This window comes from Hetaerina americana, unplaced genomic scaffold (assembly GCF_022747635.1).
Source record: "Hetaerina americana unplaced genomic scaffold, ioHetAmer1.1.p SCAF_98, whole genome shotgun sequence".
In the NCBI taxonomy this organism is placed as follows: Eukaryota; Metazoa; Arthropoda; class Insecta; order Odonata; family Calopterygidae; genus Hetaerina; species Hetaerina americana.
Window position 1 is genome coordinate 1,033,960 of NW_027287627.1, and position 18,751 is coordinate 1,052,710.

Sequence of the window (18,751 nt, forward strand, 5' to 3'; positions counted from 1 at the left end):
CTGGACAAGGTGAGTGCTGCATTTGCTGAAGGCCATTTAACAGCAAATGTCCGAACAAATTTGCAGCAATGTTTCTACCAATTCAAAAGGAAACTGACCCATTTTTTGCTATGAATTATCACAATATATGAGACATGGCTCCTAACACTACAAGCAAGAAACGAAACATCCATCAAAGCATTGCATGGAAGCCAGTATTAGTGCCAAAGATACCCAAGTAGAAACATCTGGTTTGGCAGTGTCTTTATATCCGAACCCATCCAGAAACCAAGGTTTTAAATGTCTAGATAAGTGAACCTTCTAGGTAGTCCCCCCCATTGCCCCTTCTTCCATCAGGAGATGGTACTCCTGCATGAAATTCTTCAATGCCACTTTATCCTGAAGGCAGCTTCCACCAAAGGAAACAACGTTCCAATACCTATTTTGGTGCAGAGCCCGATCCTTTTAACTCTTTACATCCCAAACCCACTTTCTTTAAGATGAAGGCAGCAATACAATCCCCAGAGTTGTACAGAGAACCGAGCAATGCAATTGCAGTATTCTAAATGGTTCGTCCGGAAAATAAGTGTACTGAGCTCAGGAAAAAAAAATATATTACACTTTTACATATCTTAAGCTAATATTCCTCAAAATAGGACACTTGTGAGTTGATACACTTGTTCCAGCGGCGTTCCCATTCCTGGAACGCTCCCGCGAAGGCATCATCGGGAACCTCTCAAAGACAAGTCGTCATGGCTTCTTTGACGGCGTCCAAAGTCCCGTATCTCGTTCCTTTCAAACTCCTCTCAAAGATCCACGTCTCGTCACCCGAAACAACATTCTCTAAAAATTGTGGATCATTTTTGCAGTGATCCGCAAGTTGTGTTGCGATTTCCAAACGATTGAGTCTTTGATCATCACTGAGCAATTTCGGCACGAACTTTGCACAAATTTTTTGCATCTGTAATTGCTCCCTAATAATCTTGTGGACTATTGTTTTTGGCACATTACACTGCTCTGCTATCATCCGGACACTAAGACGATGATCAGAGTTCAGTACATTGCGAACTTTTTGCACATTTTCGTCGGTGAGTGTCGTTGATGGGCATCCAGGCCATGGTTCGTCGTCGACCTCTTCTCTGCCATCCACGAACATCTTGTGCCTCCAAAAGATCAGGTATCTGGACTTGGCTGACTCACCGTAAGCCTGGTTAATCATACTGACAGTTTTGGTAGACGATTTCCCAAGCTTTACCGCAAATTTGATGGAATAATGCTGCTCCTAAAACTTCGACATTGCGTTCCGTGACGTGGGTCGAGCGTGGACGTACGTGTTAACAGAGCTCCTCACTACACCACAGCCCAGAGCCGACTGCCTTTTTCAGCGTCGCTTGCCAACATACCCCCTATAATCGCAGCCCGCCAGAGTGGTGCTGGGCATGCCTGGAGCGGCAGTGAAAAATCGGTACACTTATTTTCCGGAAAAACCCTGTATTCTTGACATACAACATAACTTATGTGGATATACCTTAAGTTCTTCCAAACTAAATGCAGTGTGATTAAAGATGGATTCCAGCTAAGTGCAAAACATTTTTTTAGCAATATTTCAACTGATTCAAGAGGAAGCCAATCTATTTTGTGCTATAATTTAACATCATGAATGAGGTATTGGTCCACCACAAAATGCATTGAAACAGCAGATAAAGAGAAAACATATACAGGGTCATACCCAAAAGTGGTAGGGCTGATTTTTTTACAAGAATTTTAGAAGAATTTTTACAAGAATTGATGATATACTTACATTGACTGAATAATCTTCAAAATATGCTCCTTAAGCTGCTACACACTCAGTATATTGTTGCTCGCATTCCCTGTACACTTGCTGGAAATTTTCTTTCGGGATGCCATTGATGACCCTCGTCAAGGCCTCTTTAACGGCCTTTATTGAGTCAAAATGTTTTCACTTGAGCTGTCTTTCATCAGGAAGAAGTCCAGTGGTGCCAGATCAGGAGAATGGGGCGGGTGCAGCAACATGGCAATGCCGTATTTGGCCAGGAGCTGTCTGATGTGAAGCACACCATGGTATGGCGTGCTCAGAATATTTGGCACCATCTTGGCGCACACCTTGCACATGGCCAAATCCAGTGAAATAATGCATTGGATGTTGGATGCAGACAGACCCAACTGGTCTGCAATTTCTTCACTGGTTAAGCATTGGTCTGTGTTCAGCAATGTCCTCACTCTGTCCACATTCTTGATCATATCGAGGGCCTCAGTTGCCGTCCAACTGAGTTTTGCACAAAACTTCACAGAATTACGTTGCTCTAAATTCAGATTCATTTTGTTATTCGACGTGGACAAAAAACTTGCTTCACTAAAAATGGTGTCCTCACTCAACAACAGCCCACATGCAACTGATGTTGGTGTCAGTCTGTTGCTAAAGGAAATTGAAAGCAGGTAAATTTCCAGGCAAAAGGCATGAGACATGAATGTTTTGCCTTGTACAAACTGAACTTAGTAGATAGTACAGAAATGAACTTATTAATAACAATCCTAGCATGATTGATGGACATGGGTGATATTGTTTACTCATGGCCATGGAAGCCTTATAATTGATTAATTTCTAGGAGAACCAAAATTTCTAAAATTATAATAATAACAAAATATATAATAATATATTACAATATTATATAATAATATATATAATTATTATATATAAATAATAATCTTAAAAAAAGGTATCTTTGTTTAAGTTAATGCTGAAATAGAAGATTATGATGTAAAAAATTTTTAATTTTAATTCTTACAGGATGAAATTGTTTCTGTTTAGATTAATGTTATCATGATATACATAATTATGCAGAGATTTTACACTATCAATTATTTTTTATTTAAAGAAAATAAATAAAACAGGAAAATAATGTCACTTTGTTAAAAAGTTGTAATTAATGTTTTACAATGGTTTCTTAAGAGTGTAAGGGAATATTTGGGAAGAGTTAAGGAATAACAAATAATCTTCATCATTCTAATGCACTTCAATTCAATTTTTGTTGCCTTTGCACTCCTCTGTTAATAATGCTCCAGGTAATAAATGATATATCTTACATTTTTATCATCATGTTGCAGAGTGTCTTGTTATGTGCTTCTTTAATTGACCTCTCGTAGCAAATGCTTTCAAACAAAGGTCACACTTGTGTGGCTTTTCACCTGTGTGTGTCATTATGTGTGACTTTAGATTACTACTTTGATAGAATGCTTTTGAACAGATGTTGCACTTGTGCCGCTTTTCACCAGAGTGTGTCATCAAATGTGCCTTCAGATAACAACTCAGGCTGAATGCTTTTGAACAGATGTTGCACTTGTGAGGCCTTTCGTCAGTGTGTGTCACCAGGTGTGACATTAGATGACTGTGCCGTTTGAATGCTTTTGAACATACCCGGCACTTGTGTGGTGTTTCATCAGTGTGGGCAATCATGTGAGACTTTAGATTATTACTTTGAGAAAATGCTTTTGAACAGATGTTGCACTTGTATGGCTTTTCATCAGAGTGTGTCATCAAATGTGCCTTTAGATTACAACTAAGAGTGAATGCTTTAGAACAGATGTTGCACTTATGCGGCCTTTGATCAGTGTGTGTCATCAGATGTGCCTTTAGATTACACCTAAGAGTGAATGCTTTTGAACAGTTGTTGCACTTATGCGGCCTTTCACCAGTATGTGTCCTCAGGTGTGACCTTAGATGACTATGGCGTTTGAATGCTTTCGAACAAACCCGGCACTTGTGTGGTATTTCATCAGTGTGGGCAATCATGTGAGACTTTAGATTACTACTTTGAGTGAATGCTTTTGAACAGATGTCACACTTGTGCAACCTTTCACTAGTGTGTGTCAACAAATGATCCTTTAGAGCATTTTTATAAGCAAATGCCTTCAAACATAATGCACATTGAAATGGCCTTTCTGCAGTATGTGTTGACATATGAATTTTGAGTTTACTTAAATGTAGAAAGGTTTTGGAGCAGAATTCACATTTGTGCTTCATCTTAAGATCATGCACCAATTTGATATGGCTTGCAACGTCATTTTTTCTCTTAAACACCTCCAAACAAACATCACATCTGAATAGCATCACCTTGTTAAGGTGGACATGCATTACATGATCTTTGAGAAGGTCCCTTTGTTCAAATACCTTGTAGCATATTTCACACACATACTGTTGAGAGGCTGAAGCTTCTTCCTTTACACTATCTTGTGTTTGGTGATTATCTGAAAGATTTGAAGAATAAGGTAAAGTAGATATTTATGAAAAAGTTAATACCTCTAATGAAAGAATTATTTTCACCAGTTTGGATTAACTCATTGATGTAAATAAATAATTATTAGTATGCATGTTCACATTCAATAATGTGTGTACATGAATGTATACAATCACAAGGAACAAAGTATATGTCATCACCTAATGCTGACCTGAATTCAGCCTTCTTGCAGTTTTTGTTTAACCTTTATCAATGTATAAGTGCTTTTCTCTCAAGTCTTTTTGAGTCTTAGAAATCTAAAGAAGTTACAGGGGGCTAAATCCAGTGAGTGCAGGGGGGTGGACAATTGATGTCATGCTGTTATTTTTCAAAAAAACTGCATCACAAGGAGAAGGGTAGGAGCCTAATTTGGCTGCAATAAGGTATGCAAATCTTTCTTTTCATATGCAAATCCTCAGAAAAAATCCTCTGAAAAGAAATGCAAGGACACTCCAGACATCTCACAGAGTTACTTGTTTCTGTGATGATCTTCACCAATGAGTGCATTAATTTTGTCAACAGCTGTTGATGTTGAAGGGTGGCCTGAATGGGGTTGGTCTTTAATTGAATTGGTTTTCAAAAGTATAAACCACTCATAGACTCTGGTTTTCGTTAAAACAGATTTTGCATAACAGGTCTTGAGCATTACAAATTTTTCCGCTGCAAATTCAACTAAGAGGAAATAAAATTTTACTGCAGTGTGTTGCTCTGGAGAATCCACCATCATGTTTTGTTGCCAAAATGAAAAAAAAATGATCCATTGAAACAGCTTTTATTAACTACTGCAGCCCAATTTCTGTTACTTTCGTGTCCTCCTTTGTGTATCTGCAAAATTTTACCTCTTTTGTTATTATGTCAATTGGTTATTTCAACCAGCATGCTTAATCAATGAGCACCTTATCTTTTGTAAGTACATTAAGTATGTACCAAAAGTCACTCACAGCATCTTCAATATATGCCCAATAAACGAGGGATACAAACTATTTTATTTTGCTAGGTTTTATTCTATTGTTTGGATTAAAACTGCTTTTGTTGTGCAAACAAAAAGGAATATAACATAGACTTGCAGTAAAATGAACTCAGTTTTTTATTGCAAATAAACAAACGATAAAGGAAATTATCTAAAAAAAGGGTTTATAATTGTCTTACATGACTGTTCCACATGGGTTTATTTAGTGTTACCCTAGCAATACAAGTATTTTTAAATAATGACTTCAAGAAGGAACAAGAACATTTCTTAAGCATTTAAAATAAAATTAGCATTCAGGGAGGGATATATATCATTTAAGGAATGATATATTTTTTCCACGAAAAGATTGTTAATCATCAGGGAAATTTTATACTGCTGCTTTTAACATAATGCGTAGGATTGGGACTAGGAAAGTGAGAGTATACAGCAATAAACATTAAGTTGTGCAATTAATTTGTTATAATTTTTAGACATTTTTTTGGGTTTCCAGATGATTTTATTATTTCAATAATTGTGTTGATAACAAATTGTACATTTTTCTTGGCTAAATTATATGAATAACTGAATTATTTTATAGCAAATTATTTTTGCAGCTCATTTTAATGTATTATAATTTACTCTTTATGCATTTTTTAAAGAATTTTATAAATGAAAATTCTTTTTAGTTTCATTGAAGAAAATAATCAAATTTTAACACCAAATTTTTGCAGCATAAAAAGGTGCTGAATATGACTTAACTTATCTTGATAACTTATTGACAAGATCAATTGTGAGGCAGTGCTTTGAAATGACCTTGTTAAATTCAATTATTCCAAAAAATCCATTTTCTTTACTTTTGATTTGGTTACATTAAATGACTTTTTTACACTTTTAACGACTGAAAATAAAAAAAATATCAACTTTTTGCAAAATTTTATCAAGTTTACCAAGCCAATTAGGTATTTTGCCATACCAACATATCCCAGGAGAACCTTAGGGTAAATGTAAAATTAGAAGGCACTGACCTAACTCTCATCTTGGGACTAGGTTTTGGTGGCATTCAGATGGCAAACTTTCATTCTCAGGATGTCATCATGTATGTTATTTTTCTGACAACAGTTTAATCCGTGTCAACAAGGGTCTTCAGGTCGAAGTTAACCAGTTCAGGGCACTTACCATGTAGATGCTTGTTGAAACACAGGCAAAACTGTTCTCAGAAAACCACCTACATATGGCATCCCCAGAATGAAGGATGTAACTCTCATCTTAATGTTTCATTAAATCCATTGTGTAGATATCAAAATTAGTACATAATATTTGGCCTGTTAATTTGTCAAAAAGGTACATACATCTAACAAGTGCTTTGATAAGCAATTCGAGGTTTATTCCCACGGAAACTGAATGAATTAGTACAGCAGGAAACTAATATTAGGAACGAAAGTATGGGGAAATTAGAAAAAAACAAATAAATCCTTTCCTGTTGCTTCAAACAAAAGCAGTTAATACATAAATAAAAAATAATAAACATGGAAAATGAAAGAAAATAGTCTAACTGTAAATAATGGACATGTAAAAAAATAAATGAATGGCATTGATACTTTTCACATGATGTTTAGATCCTACTTTGGATAAAAAAAGATATTGAAAGGGAACATGGTTGTTTTTAGTAATTTCATTTATAGTTCGTCACTGATATAGCCTAAAATCAGCATAAAAAATCAGCATAATCGAGTAAAACAAAAGAAGAGACTTGAAAACACAGCATGATTAATATAAGATCTAGTCTGAGTAGCTAAATAAATAATATTAAATATATTAATAAATAATTGCAAAAAAGGATGATAATATTATCATATTTTTTGGCAATAAATCATACTATTTTAAATGGCCATTCAGTTATTTTTAAAACAATTTTAAAAAGTTAACTTAGTTTTTCAACAAAAAATTAGAAGTACTGCAAGGGTTAATCACCAATAGTTGTATTACACCAGAAAGTAGCAAAAGTGAAGTGTCAGCACAGCCATTAGCTGTCCTTACCTTGTTCCTGCAACATCTCCTCTTCCAGTCTTACTTGCATCTGAGGAATATCAGCATCACACTCTTCCTTAATGTCAACTTCTTCCTGACAGGGCATATTTATTTCTGCATCTTCCAAATTATCCTGCAAGATCAAAAAAAAAACAACAGATTTTTAGGATACCCATGAAAAATGTTTTTAAAACATGTTATTTTTAAATAAAGATAAAAAAATTGTTAACTTGTACGCATTATATCAATATAATAAATAATATTTTAGCTGATAGCTCTTGAAAAAAAAAAATTTTTTTCTTCAAACAATTTACTTGCATTGGTTAGGATAAAAGGATTGATGTATGCAGAGAGTATGAAATACTTGTTGTGAAGTTGTCAGCCTGTTCAGTTGAGAAACACACTGCATATGACTACACAGTGAAAAACACTACAAACCTCTAGCTTTAAAAAAATAAAATGTGTTGAACAGAAATGCCTCTTGAGACTTGGCCTCAGCCATATTGAAGAGATATTAAGAACCCATCAACTAAGGCTGTACACTTTGCGAACTAGTGCTAACTTCATATGCATTATAATTATGTTTAGGTAATTACCAGTTAAGGTAGGTTATGGATGGACATAACTACCAAAAAAATCTTTTGTGACTGCTAAGAAAAAAAAAACCACCGGCACACTTCACATTAAGTCCCCGTTCATCTCTGAGTACTTCTTCTCATTTACCCAATCCAAAATTCTTTTCTTGTTCATGCCCTATCCTAATTTAACTAACATTCTCTCCTCTATTCGTTTAGCCTCCCACTGCCAGACAATATGACTTTCCTCCAATTTTTCCTGCCTTCATAGGATTTCTCGTACAAACCCATACCCTTGCCCAAAATGCCTAGCACTTCCTGATTTGTTTTCTTTCTGGTCAACTGCCTTTTCTCTATTCTTTTATATACCCTCATTTCAAAAGCCACCAATACTTTTCTGTTAATGTCCCATATCAATTTTAAACAAGTCTTTTCTCTATATCTTTACTCCATGTCCCTGTCATCAAATCCTACCTTTTTAATGCCTTATTTCTTAGTGCAGGTTTTCTTCTTACCTCACTGCTGCATTGACAGTATTGTTGCTGAACAACTTGATGTGAAAATGCTATAGTTTTTGCCCTCCTTTTCCAATGCCTTGCATTTACTTTTCTTGAAAATTGCACAATATATTTCATTATTATTGATTCTTATTCCATATTTATCACATAATGGACAACCCAGCCTTACATCTCATCTGAGCACTGCCCACCAGACCATCTGTCCTTAACTTACACCTTCCTAGTCTGAGATATGTACAGGTTAATGACTAGCCTCCTGTCCATCCTATCTATTCTTATATTTCACATTTAACTCACTAGTTCAACCCAATTCACTCTATCAAATGAGCTTTTGAAATCATCAAAACTGATAGGTACATAGTGATTGTAATCTAAATTCCTCTCGATTAATGTTCTGATTACTTCAGAAGCATTAGGCATGTCTCTCCCATTCCTGAACCCAGACTAAAAATACCCTAAGTAATTATTTGCTCGACACTATCTTTTTATCGACAATACAAAGAACCACTTCAGATGTGCAGTATTTCAAACTTATTGTTCTGTAGTTTTGACATAATGTGACCTTTACCTTATTTGGAAAGGAAATAAAACTTATCACATAACGTTTTCCTGCCAGATTCCTTCCGCAAAGCTTCTATGAATTAGTCCATATACTTTTCCTCCCATATTTTCCAAACCTTTTGGTAATACTGCGAACATATTCTTTACCCCTACTGCCTTATTTAACTTAATCTGCTTTAAAGCCCTTTCTATGTCATCATCGGATATACCTGGACCTAATCTTAATTCCTCACTCTAGTCTTACTTTTTTATGTTTAAACTTGTTTACCTAAGTTCTTAACTGTTCAGTTTTTTGATATTCTATCCATGTTTCTTGGATATTTTCTTTGTCTGATCTTTCTTTATCTGAGTCAAGTTCTAACACTGTGTTACCATGTTGGCCTAAGTGCTTTAACAGACAGTTTTTCACATTATTTCTTTCAATTGTCTTGGATCTGTCCTATGTCAGCTATAAACTTACTCAACATATCTATAATTGTTACAATAGATCTTTTCTACTTACTTTCTGATAATGATTTAACCTTGCTAAATCATACTCTAATTTTGCCCTTCTTCTACAGACTTACCATATCCTTAATCCTGAGAACCGTCATTTTATATGCTAACAAAAATTTAGAGAACCAATAACATCCAAATATAATGGAAAGAGTCAACCCCAGCCATACTCTTATTAATGGGCAAAGGATGGGTGAGGGAAATTGGGGAAGATATAAGCAAATATATCAATAAAAATTATAAAAATAAATAAATACCTGAAAATAAAACCAATCATAAAGATAATAAAAAAACTAAAATTAATTAAATACCACAAATGGTTAGAACGATGAAATGGAAGACTGCAAATAAATCATTTACTATCTAGCTTTGACAATAAAGCATTGACCTTTGCTAGTCTCAGGCACTCAAACATAAGTAATACAACTAAATTTAGTATAATAATAAATGAAAAAGGTTCACGCACTCTTTAACTTGGTTATACCATGCAGAATTGATCCTTGCTTCTCGCATGCAGTCAATTGCTATCAGGGCTTACAAGAGGTTTCCCTCTGTGCCAGGAGCTCACTAATCATACATAATGAATTAAAATTAAAAATTATAACAAATGAAAAATAATCATGCACCCTCTAGCTCAGAGGTACTATATAGGAGGATCCTTGTCAGTCTTAAGCACTCACATTCAATCAGGGCTTACAATCAGGGCTTACGGGCCTCTGCACCAGTGGCCCGTGAGGCACCCACAATATAAAAATAAAAACAAAATAATTATAAAATCTCCAGCTTCGATTACTTAAGCAGCTTTGATCCTTGCCTGTAACATGTAGGCACACTATAGCAGGGCTTACAAGAGGTTTCCCTCTGGGTCAGGGGCTCACTATTCACACAGAGTGAAATAAAATTGAAAATTATTACAAATGAAAAAATATCACCCATCCTCTAGATCGGATGTACTATATGGCATTGATTCTTGCTAGTCTCAACTTCCATACCATCCATCATCTCTCTTTTCACTATGACCTGCATATGTTTGTTAAAAACGTTCAATAATAATAAAAAATATGACTAGAAAAGAAAAACATAGCACTACATTCACCTATTTCAATACAAGACTCATATCATAAGCAAGAATGCAAAGCTTTTGCCTTTTTCATTGGAAAGGTATTACATATATGGATCATCGCAAAAAAACTATATAGCCAAAAATATAAGTCTTGCTCATAAAGACCTATGCCCTTAACTTGAGTAAATAGCATTATGTTTAAGGCATGAAACATAAAAATCTGTTCTTGTCATGGTAGTCATGATTTGAAAAATTAAGCATGTCATTATGCAACAATTGCTCTTATTTTTCCCTTACCTCTTCCTGAATTTGAATATTATGGTTCACTTCATCCTGGCTTGCTGGAATTTCAATATCCACCGGTTCTCCAACATCCATCTTCTCTCTTTTCACTCTGACCTGCATATGTTTGTTAAAAATGTTGAACAATAATAATAAATAAAGCATCAAAATCAACCAACATCAAAATAAAAGTTGAGTGCTAAATCAACAATTTCTATTGAATGAAAACGGTTGTGATAATTGCAATTCGAAATTAAACAGCAGGGCTTTTGTTCAAATATCTTATGCTTATGGAATAACATGTTTCCATTTAAATCTGTGGGAAGATCATTTATATCTACATATACTTGAGCTCCCTCCCCGGACTACAACCTTGATGTGGTGGAAGGGCTTGTGTGTTCCGATGACCCCTAGAGCTGTGCTGGCGGGAGTAATAATTATTGCTCCTGGTAGGGTCACCCATGCCAGATAGGTTGAAGGTTAGGAGCCAGATGACAGGTAGTCCACGCAGCGTCTGTTCCTCAGTGAGGCAGCTGCAATGGCATCTGACCCCAGTAGGGCGGCCAGTAAGTGATGGTGTCACGTTAAAAACACTATTGAGGAAGGCAACTGGAAACCACCTCAATTATCATTCCCAAGAAAAATATGATAGACAATAGAGATATTTTGTCCTGGCAACCACGGGGCTCGGCCCAATTGGCAATGTGTTATGCCCGGCAGAGGGAGGCAAGGCTTCCGCGGTCATCATCCCACGAAACCCTTGCAAGGGAAAACCACCAGCAGGAGGACAGAAGATGCAGGAGAAGAAGACCAAATTAGTTGAAATAGGAAGGTGGAATGTTAGGACAATGATGAGGACAGGGAAATTGGAGAATGATAAGCCAGAGATGGAAAGGGGAAATATAAATATTTTAGGTCTATGCGAGGTGAGATGAAAAGATAGCGGGGATTACTGGAGTGATAAGTATAGAATAATATACAGCAGTGGGGACGAGAGCCAACGAGGGGTTGCCATAGTATTAAATGAAGAGGTAGGAAGAAGCGTAGTCAACATAGAGCAGGTAACGGATAGAATACTACTAGTGGAGATAAAAGCAGAACCAATGAACTTAGTTATTATTCAGGTATACATGCCATTGAGCAACCATAAGGAAGGAGAGGTTGATAGGATATACAATCAGTTAGAGGACATGATCGCGTGTGTTCCTGCAGGGAAACATTTGAAAGTGATGGGGGATGGAATGTGACGGTAGGCAAAGGAAGAGATGGTGATGAGGTGGGGGCTATGGTTTAGGCACGAGGAATGACCTCGGGGAGAAAGCAGTTGAGTTCTGCAGGAGACAGGGGTTAGTCATCACCAACACTTTGTTTAGACACCACAAAAGATGCAGGTATACATGGAATATGCCAGGTGACTCAGAAATATATCAGCTAGATTATATCCTGGTTAGACACAGGTTTAGGAACAGTGTGGTAAATTCCCACAGCTTCCTGGGGGCGGATGCGGACTCAAACCACAATTTAGTTGTTATGAAATATAGCGTACGTTTCAAAAACATAAGGCAGGGGCGGCTAGTTAGAAAATGGAATGCATAAGCATTAAATGGGTTGAAAAGGAAGGAATACAAACAGGCGGTAGAGAAAATCATGGAGGATGGTAAAGAGCTAAGTACTATCGAAGAAAAATGGGAAAGTTTCAAGAAAGGGTTGTCTAAAGCCTCAAAAGACACTATTGGAACCGTTAACACTTAAAGGACTAGGAAACCATGGATCACGGATGAGATGATTACAAAGATGGATGAGCGGCGAAAATGGAAGAATATACATACAGAATTAGGCAAAATGAAGTACAAAGAATTGAACAATAAATTGAGGCGGGCAAAAAATAAAGCAAAAGAAGCATGGTGGAAGATGCATTGCAAGGATATGGAAAGTCTGAAGAGGAAGGGTGAAATCAATGCGCTATACAGCAAAGTTAAATTGTTATCGGGAAGTAAGACAGGAAGAGCTATGCTAACAGTTAGAGATAAGGCGGGTAAGGTAATAGTTGACTCAGGAAAGATCCAAGAGAACTGTATGGTAAAGACCTCAGACCAACAAAGTTAGACATTGAAAAAGAAAATGACATAGAGGCAGACAGCTTAGGTCCAAACATACTAGACAATGAGATAGAAAGGGCATTAAGGGAGATGAAACTAAATAAGGCCGTGGGGGTAGATAACATTCCCGTGGAACTTTTAAAATGCTTAGGAAAATGTGGGAGGAAGAGGCAAAAGGGGTGATTCGTAGTATTTATGAGCAGGGAATCTGGCCAGAAGACTTAGTGAGATCAGTTTTAGTTCCTATTCTAAAAAAGGTAAAATCTCACGCAGCTAAAGTTATTCTCAGGAACATAAACAAAAGAATAAAGAGTAGGGCAAATGATTACTTAGGGGATGATCAGTTTGGGTTTAGGAAGGGAAGAGGTACTCGTGATGCCATTGCGGTAATGAGATTATTAATCGAGAGGAATATAGAACAAAACCAGGAGATTATTGCCTGTTTTGTAGATTTTGAAATAGCATTTGATAGAGTGAATTGGGGAAAACTAATGAGTATATTGCAGAAAAAAGGAATAGATTGGAGGGAAAGGAGGCTAATCCGCAACCTCTACATGTCTCAGACTGCTCAGGTGCGGGTCGGAAACGGGGAGTTGGTGGGAAACGGGATAGGCAGTGTTAGGAAGGGGAGTAAGGCAGGGTTACCAACCTGTATGCAGAGGAAATAATCAAAGAGGCATGGGAAGAACTCGAGGTAGGAATGAAAGTGGGCTGTGAGTTTGTAAAGCAAAGGACTGGAATTACAATAATAAAATATAACTAAAATTTGTTTTCATTGGAGTAACTTTATGGAATTTGCATTATATAATGAAATTAAAAGTAATTATTCACCTTAATTTTTAACACTTTATTTAAAGACACAATCCAGATTTCTAAAGTGAATGTCATCATCAGATGGTCCTAATAGAATCAAACTCGGTATTTATTCATTCTGATCAATGGCAGGGGTTTGGTCAGAGATAAATGGTGGTGGGATGAAATGGTTTGAAGCTTTCATGCATTGATCTATTATTTAATACCTATCCCTATGCCAAAATTCAATGCAAAGAAGGAACTTAATGTAATTAAAACATTAGCAGTAAACAAAGGCTATTCAGAAGATTTAATTACTAAATTATAACAGAAGAAACTTACAGAAATTGCCAAGTCCCATTACATTAAGCCCTAATAATTTAAAATATCTCATTGCCAAATGGGACCAGGATTATATCTAGGGACCATGCCTCAAAATATAATTGAAATAGAACCAAAAAGGAAAAATCAAATGTCATTTTCCAGTGGTTAATGCCTTAAGATCCTGATCACTTATACTAAAGACAAAGTCCCCAAAAATGAGAGGAGAGAAATATGAGAGTTAAAGTGATCAACAAAGTGTATTGCGTGAACAGGATGGAAAATTTAAGGAAAGAATTAAAGAACATGAAACATGTGTTAAAAATAAGAGCTTAACATTCCTCTTTGCAAAGAAACTCATCAAAAGTGCCCACTGAAGTGATTTTTTCATCACAAAATAAGATAATTTGGGAAAATATAAGCTCTCCTCAATACACCAATACCACATTTGATGAATAAATTATGAGCAGAATCGTCATATATTGCCTGTTATGTAATATATAATATTATAAAAAAAATTACAAAAATATGTCTAGCCTATAAATTAGCATGGGTAGATAACATTCATATCTTTGGAAAATTATTATCCAATGTAATTAGAAGCTTATATTTTGTTGTAACAAAAACCGTTTAAAAAATTAAAAACAACTGCTTTCCGACTTTGCCAATAATTATTAGAGAAGATGGAAAATTACTAATCAATATGAATAAATAAAACAAAAAAAGGATTTATCATTTTTCCAACATCCACTTTACACCTATTTGGAACCTGCATTAATTTTTAATCCTTGCGCAACTATGACTAGATACTCTTAGGCTGCAAGATTGGTTAAAAGAACTATAGATGTAACCCAAATTCAAATTACAAATTCTGTTAATAGCACAGATTACAAACTACACACTTGCAAATTTTACTTAATAATTCTTGGAGTTTCTTCATGAGGAGGAAATTTCTTCAAGAAAATGGCTTTGAACAAGAAGTCATTACTACAATATAGTATTTTCCCACGAGATTATATTTCACATAGGTACATACGTAAATTCATAATCTTTCCCACTTTTTTACAATTTATGAAGCGTAATTACCTTTTTTTATGAACTAATTTCACTAATTTTTTAAAAGAAGGCAGTCTAAGTACTCTCATGCATGCTCTTCTCATAAGCATTCAAGTATTCAATTTTTTTCTCACGAACATTGTTAATGCAAACAATATTCACAAGGTTTAAGTAAATACCCGTATTTGCCATTTGGTTATTACCCATTTAGGCATTTTTACCCTTGGGAGGAAATCTATTTAATATAAACACGTTAATTAAACAATATGCCTAAATTCGTAACGAATATTGTAACCACGGACATTATGACATAAAAACATAACTTGAAGACAACTCACCTTTTCGGGGCTAATATTTCCCTCGTCCTGTTTGTATTCCGTTTGCCTCTCCAACATAAGATTGTTTTCGTAGCATTGCTGCTTGAACATATAGAAATCGGTCAGTATTTTAAAGCACTGATAGCAAATAAACCACGGGTTGATTCTATCCATCACTACCTACGAAAACAAGATTACCAAGGTATTAAATCCCACACATCTTCTCTCAGTAGGACTCTAATTATTGACATAGTAATGCAAGAGCTTTGTTTTGACATAAAACAGGGAACAAACAAAAACTTTGTGGCAAAATTACGATAACAGCGTCTTGATGGATAAGTAAACACGTAAATGATAGCTTACTTTCAATTCCAATAACTCTTCTATTGCTTCCCGGACCAACTGCTCGGCATCGTCGTTTTCACTAAAAATATATGTCAACCGACCACCACGGCCAAGACATAATCTACACTTTAAACTTTCTTGCCGAGACATCTTCGTAGCAATAACAACCGTCAACATTAAAAACACGTAACCAATGGATTCCAAAATGGCCGACTATGTATCGATGAGTCGTTCGTTCTGAATCGATCCCAAAGTGGGAGTTTGCTAATCGTTCTGCTTTTGTTTTGGCCCTAGGTGATCAACAAATTCAAATAATTTTCCACTTTTTTAAATTATTTAAACCCTCACTTAATTGAGTGTAATCATTCTTTTGAACAAATAAAACAGTCGGAATAGCAAGATTTTAAAATAGTACTTTCTTCTCTAAAAATGACACATTAAACATAATATTACATTGTTCGAGGCATAAGAGTATACTTTATTTATTATTTCTACGTTGACCAACAAGTTTAATCCTTTTAAAGTGATGTTGTAATAAGACAGCTGGGTTTCCAGGATGAAACATTTCCTTAAAAGTGGCATTATTCAGAGAGAGAAAATTATTCATGAATTCATTTATGGCAAATAGTACCTTTTAATGTGTTGATGCCTGAAGCACAAATTACTTAATACGGCATATTTAATTGCAGTCAATGAATTTTAATAAATAAAGTTGAAACAAATCCATGGCATGGATTCTTAAAAATACAACGACTGTTAGCCAAAGGTCAAATGATTTGAAATAATTATAAAAAGCGTAGTTTGAATTGCTGTGTTTTTTATGATTTTAATCAGACCATTTAATTTGATAGTTCTTTTCCTCAAAACAAAGTATTTGGTATTATCCTTTTGCCCAGTAGTATGCAAAATATATGGCGTTTGTAATGTGAATTAATTAAATCCGGGTTTTCGTTAACTATAAAGAGGCAAATCCAAAGTCATGTGTAAATTTATTGTCATTCCTTATTAGTAACAGCTAAAAATTAATATTTAGATTTTTCTTAACCTATTTACTTCAGTAAAAACTTGCTATAAATCCAAGTTTTAATGGCAGTTCTGTGTTAGTATAATAATGAATAATAAGTTTTTATGCATGTATTTTCATTGAATTAACGATTTCATGCATCATAAAAAGCGCATTAATTATGCATCCTGTGGATTTCTCCCAAACAATTCTTAAACCCCTCCCTTATTTGCGAATTTCTGTCCGTTTTCAATCCTGTCTGCTTAACCTGAATTTTTCTCCATACTCATATTAGATAAGGCTCCAATTAGCAGGACAGGTGACAATACAATGGACAGCATTTCATAGTCATACTTCTCAAACTGCTCATATTGACTCTTCTCTTGCACCTGATAGCAGCCTCAGACATGGACTATATGTTGAATAGCTTCGTTTACCATCTGTGATATAATCCTTAGATAATATTCTCACTCACATTCGTATAATTAAAGCTAGGTGTTCGTTGTTATGGCAGCTCAAACGATCAGATTTTTTCATAATCTCAAGATAATAATGGTATCATGGCTCTATGATATAATCTTAAGATACCCTACCGCCCAGATACTCCTATACCCATTACTAGTTTATAACTATGACAGCAGTTCATCAAGTGAGGCTGATTTCATAAATATGACAGTGTAATATTCACCTTAGAACGTACATACTTTACGTAAGTAAGTATGGTCATATCGGAATTAATTTAAATAAATTTACCAAGGGATAATGAAATAAATAATATTAGCATGAAGTCAATTATATATATTGAAATATAGTTCATAACATTTTTCGTATTTCAGAAAAGGGGACGTCAACTATCGAATAATTATTTTGGCGTGTATTTTTAAAGAAACCGAATGGAAAAACGGCACAGTAGGACTTATAATATACTTGCATTACTCTAGGATTACGTCGGCTGATAGATGCCTGTATTATTGGTTAATCTTGAATGTTTGCATCGTAAAAATCTTTGAAATGAAAGAACGGAACAGAATTGTTTTCATTCATTTATCATTTATTTCATGGATACTACAAAAGCTCATAAATATCTTAAGAAAGGCCAATTCCGATTTTCCATGACTCAGCCTTGAATTAAATCTGAGTAATCGCGAGAAAGGTTTTCATGTGTGATGTGGAATAAGATCCTCTCCTTCCAAACCAATCCATTCCTTTTCCATTCAAAACAACTTCGTACCAACTGAAGAACAAAATGCAAGTGGCCAGCTTAAGAGTCACGTATTTTGTGTGTTATTCCTATACTGAAAACTTTAAATTCTTCGTGAAGTAATGTGTGAAAAACGGCTTTGTACTTCTATAGTTAGTTTTTAGTTCAATTCTTCTGTATACTTGAAAACGATCAGAATTTCCGATTAAGCTGAATTTTAACTTAATTTTAATTTAATTGTTTAAACAACAATTGTTTAAACAATGTACAATTCATACTGGAAAAAAAATAAAGGATTTAATAAATTTTACAGTGAGTTCAGAAGTGTATTTCGCTCACTATTTTAATTATATGTTTAAGAAATTTCCCAGATCTGTCGATTGAATGTAATCTGTCGATTGATTGATCCTAACATTTACGAAGTAATTAATTTTTTTGTTTCCCACTTTAAATCAAAGAATGCCTGTCATTCTTCATCGCCTAATAAACATGTATAAAAGGGTTGATTATTTCCATTTACCTAATTAATAGATTACAATTAAATAGCCCCAAATGTTTGGGATTGGATTAAGATTATTTATTTCAATCCTTAATTTTCCTTCTCAAATGGGTGTAACAGATGAAATACGAAATGCAAATGCCCTGCTATAAAGTTGTATACTTAGTTTTTTCAGCGGTTTTAATAAATTTTAATTCAAGTTCAATAAATGTTGACATATTACATTATTTTTCTAACGTTAGATTGTCCAGTAAATCATTCTGCGTACTCTAAAACCTTCATAATGTGCGATAAACACGCATTTGAAGTCTGCAGATTATGTTTTAACACTCGCGGTCTGTTGATCAATGTTTTCGGCGAGAATAGTAAATTA

General features: G+C 35.0%; 1 protein-coding gene across 1 annotated transcript in view; it reads right to left on the minus strand.

Moving 5' to 3' along the window:
* Positions 1 to 2,368: 2,368 nt before the first annotated feature.
* The window catches only part of LOC139699919 (zinc finger protein 22-like), a 43,901-nt gene continuing 27,518 nt past the window's right edge, over positions 2,369 to 18,751 (minus strand). The window contains 4 exon segments of the mRNA XM_071598333.1: positions 2,369 to 2,416; positions 3,416 to 3,557; positions 4,194 to 4,245; positions 7,261 to 7,345. Coding sequence (XP_071454434.1) covers positions 2,369 to 2,416; positions 3,416 to 3,557; positions 4,194 to 4,245; positions 7,261 to 7,345 — 327 coding nt within the window.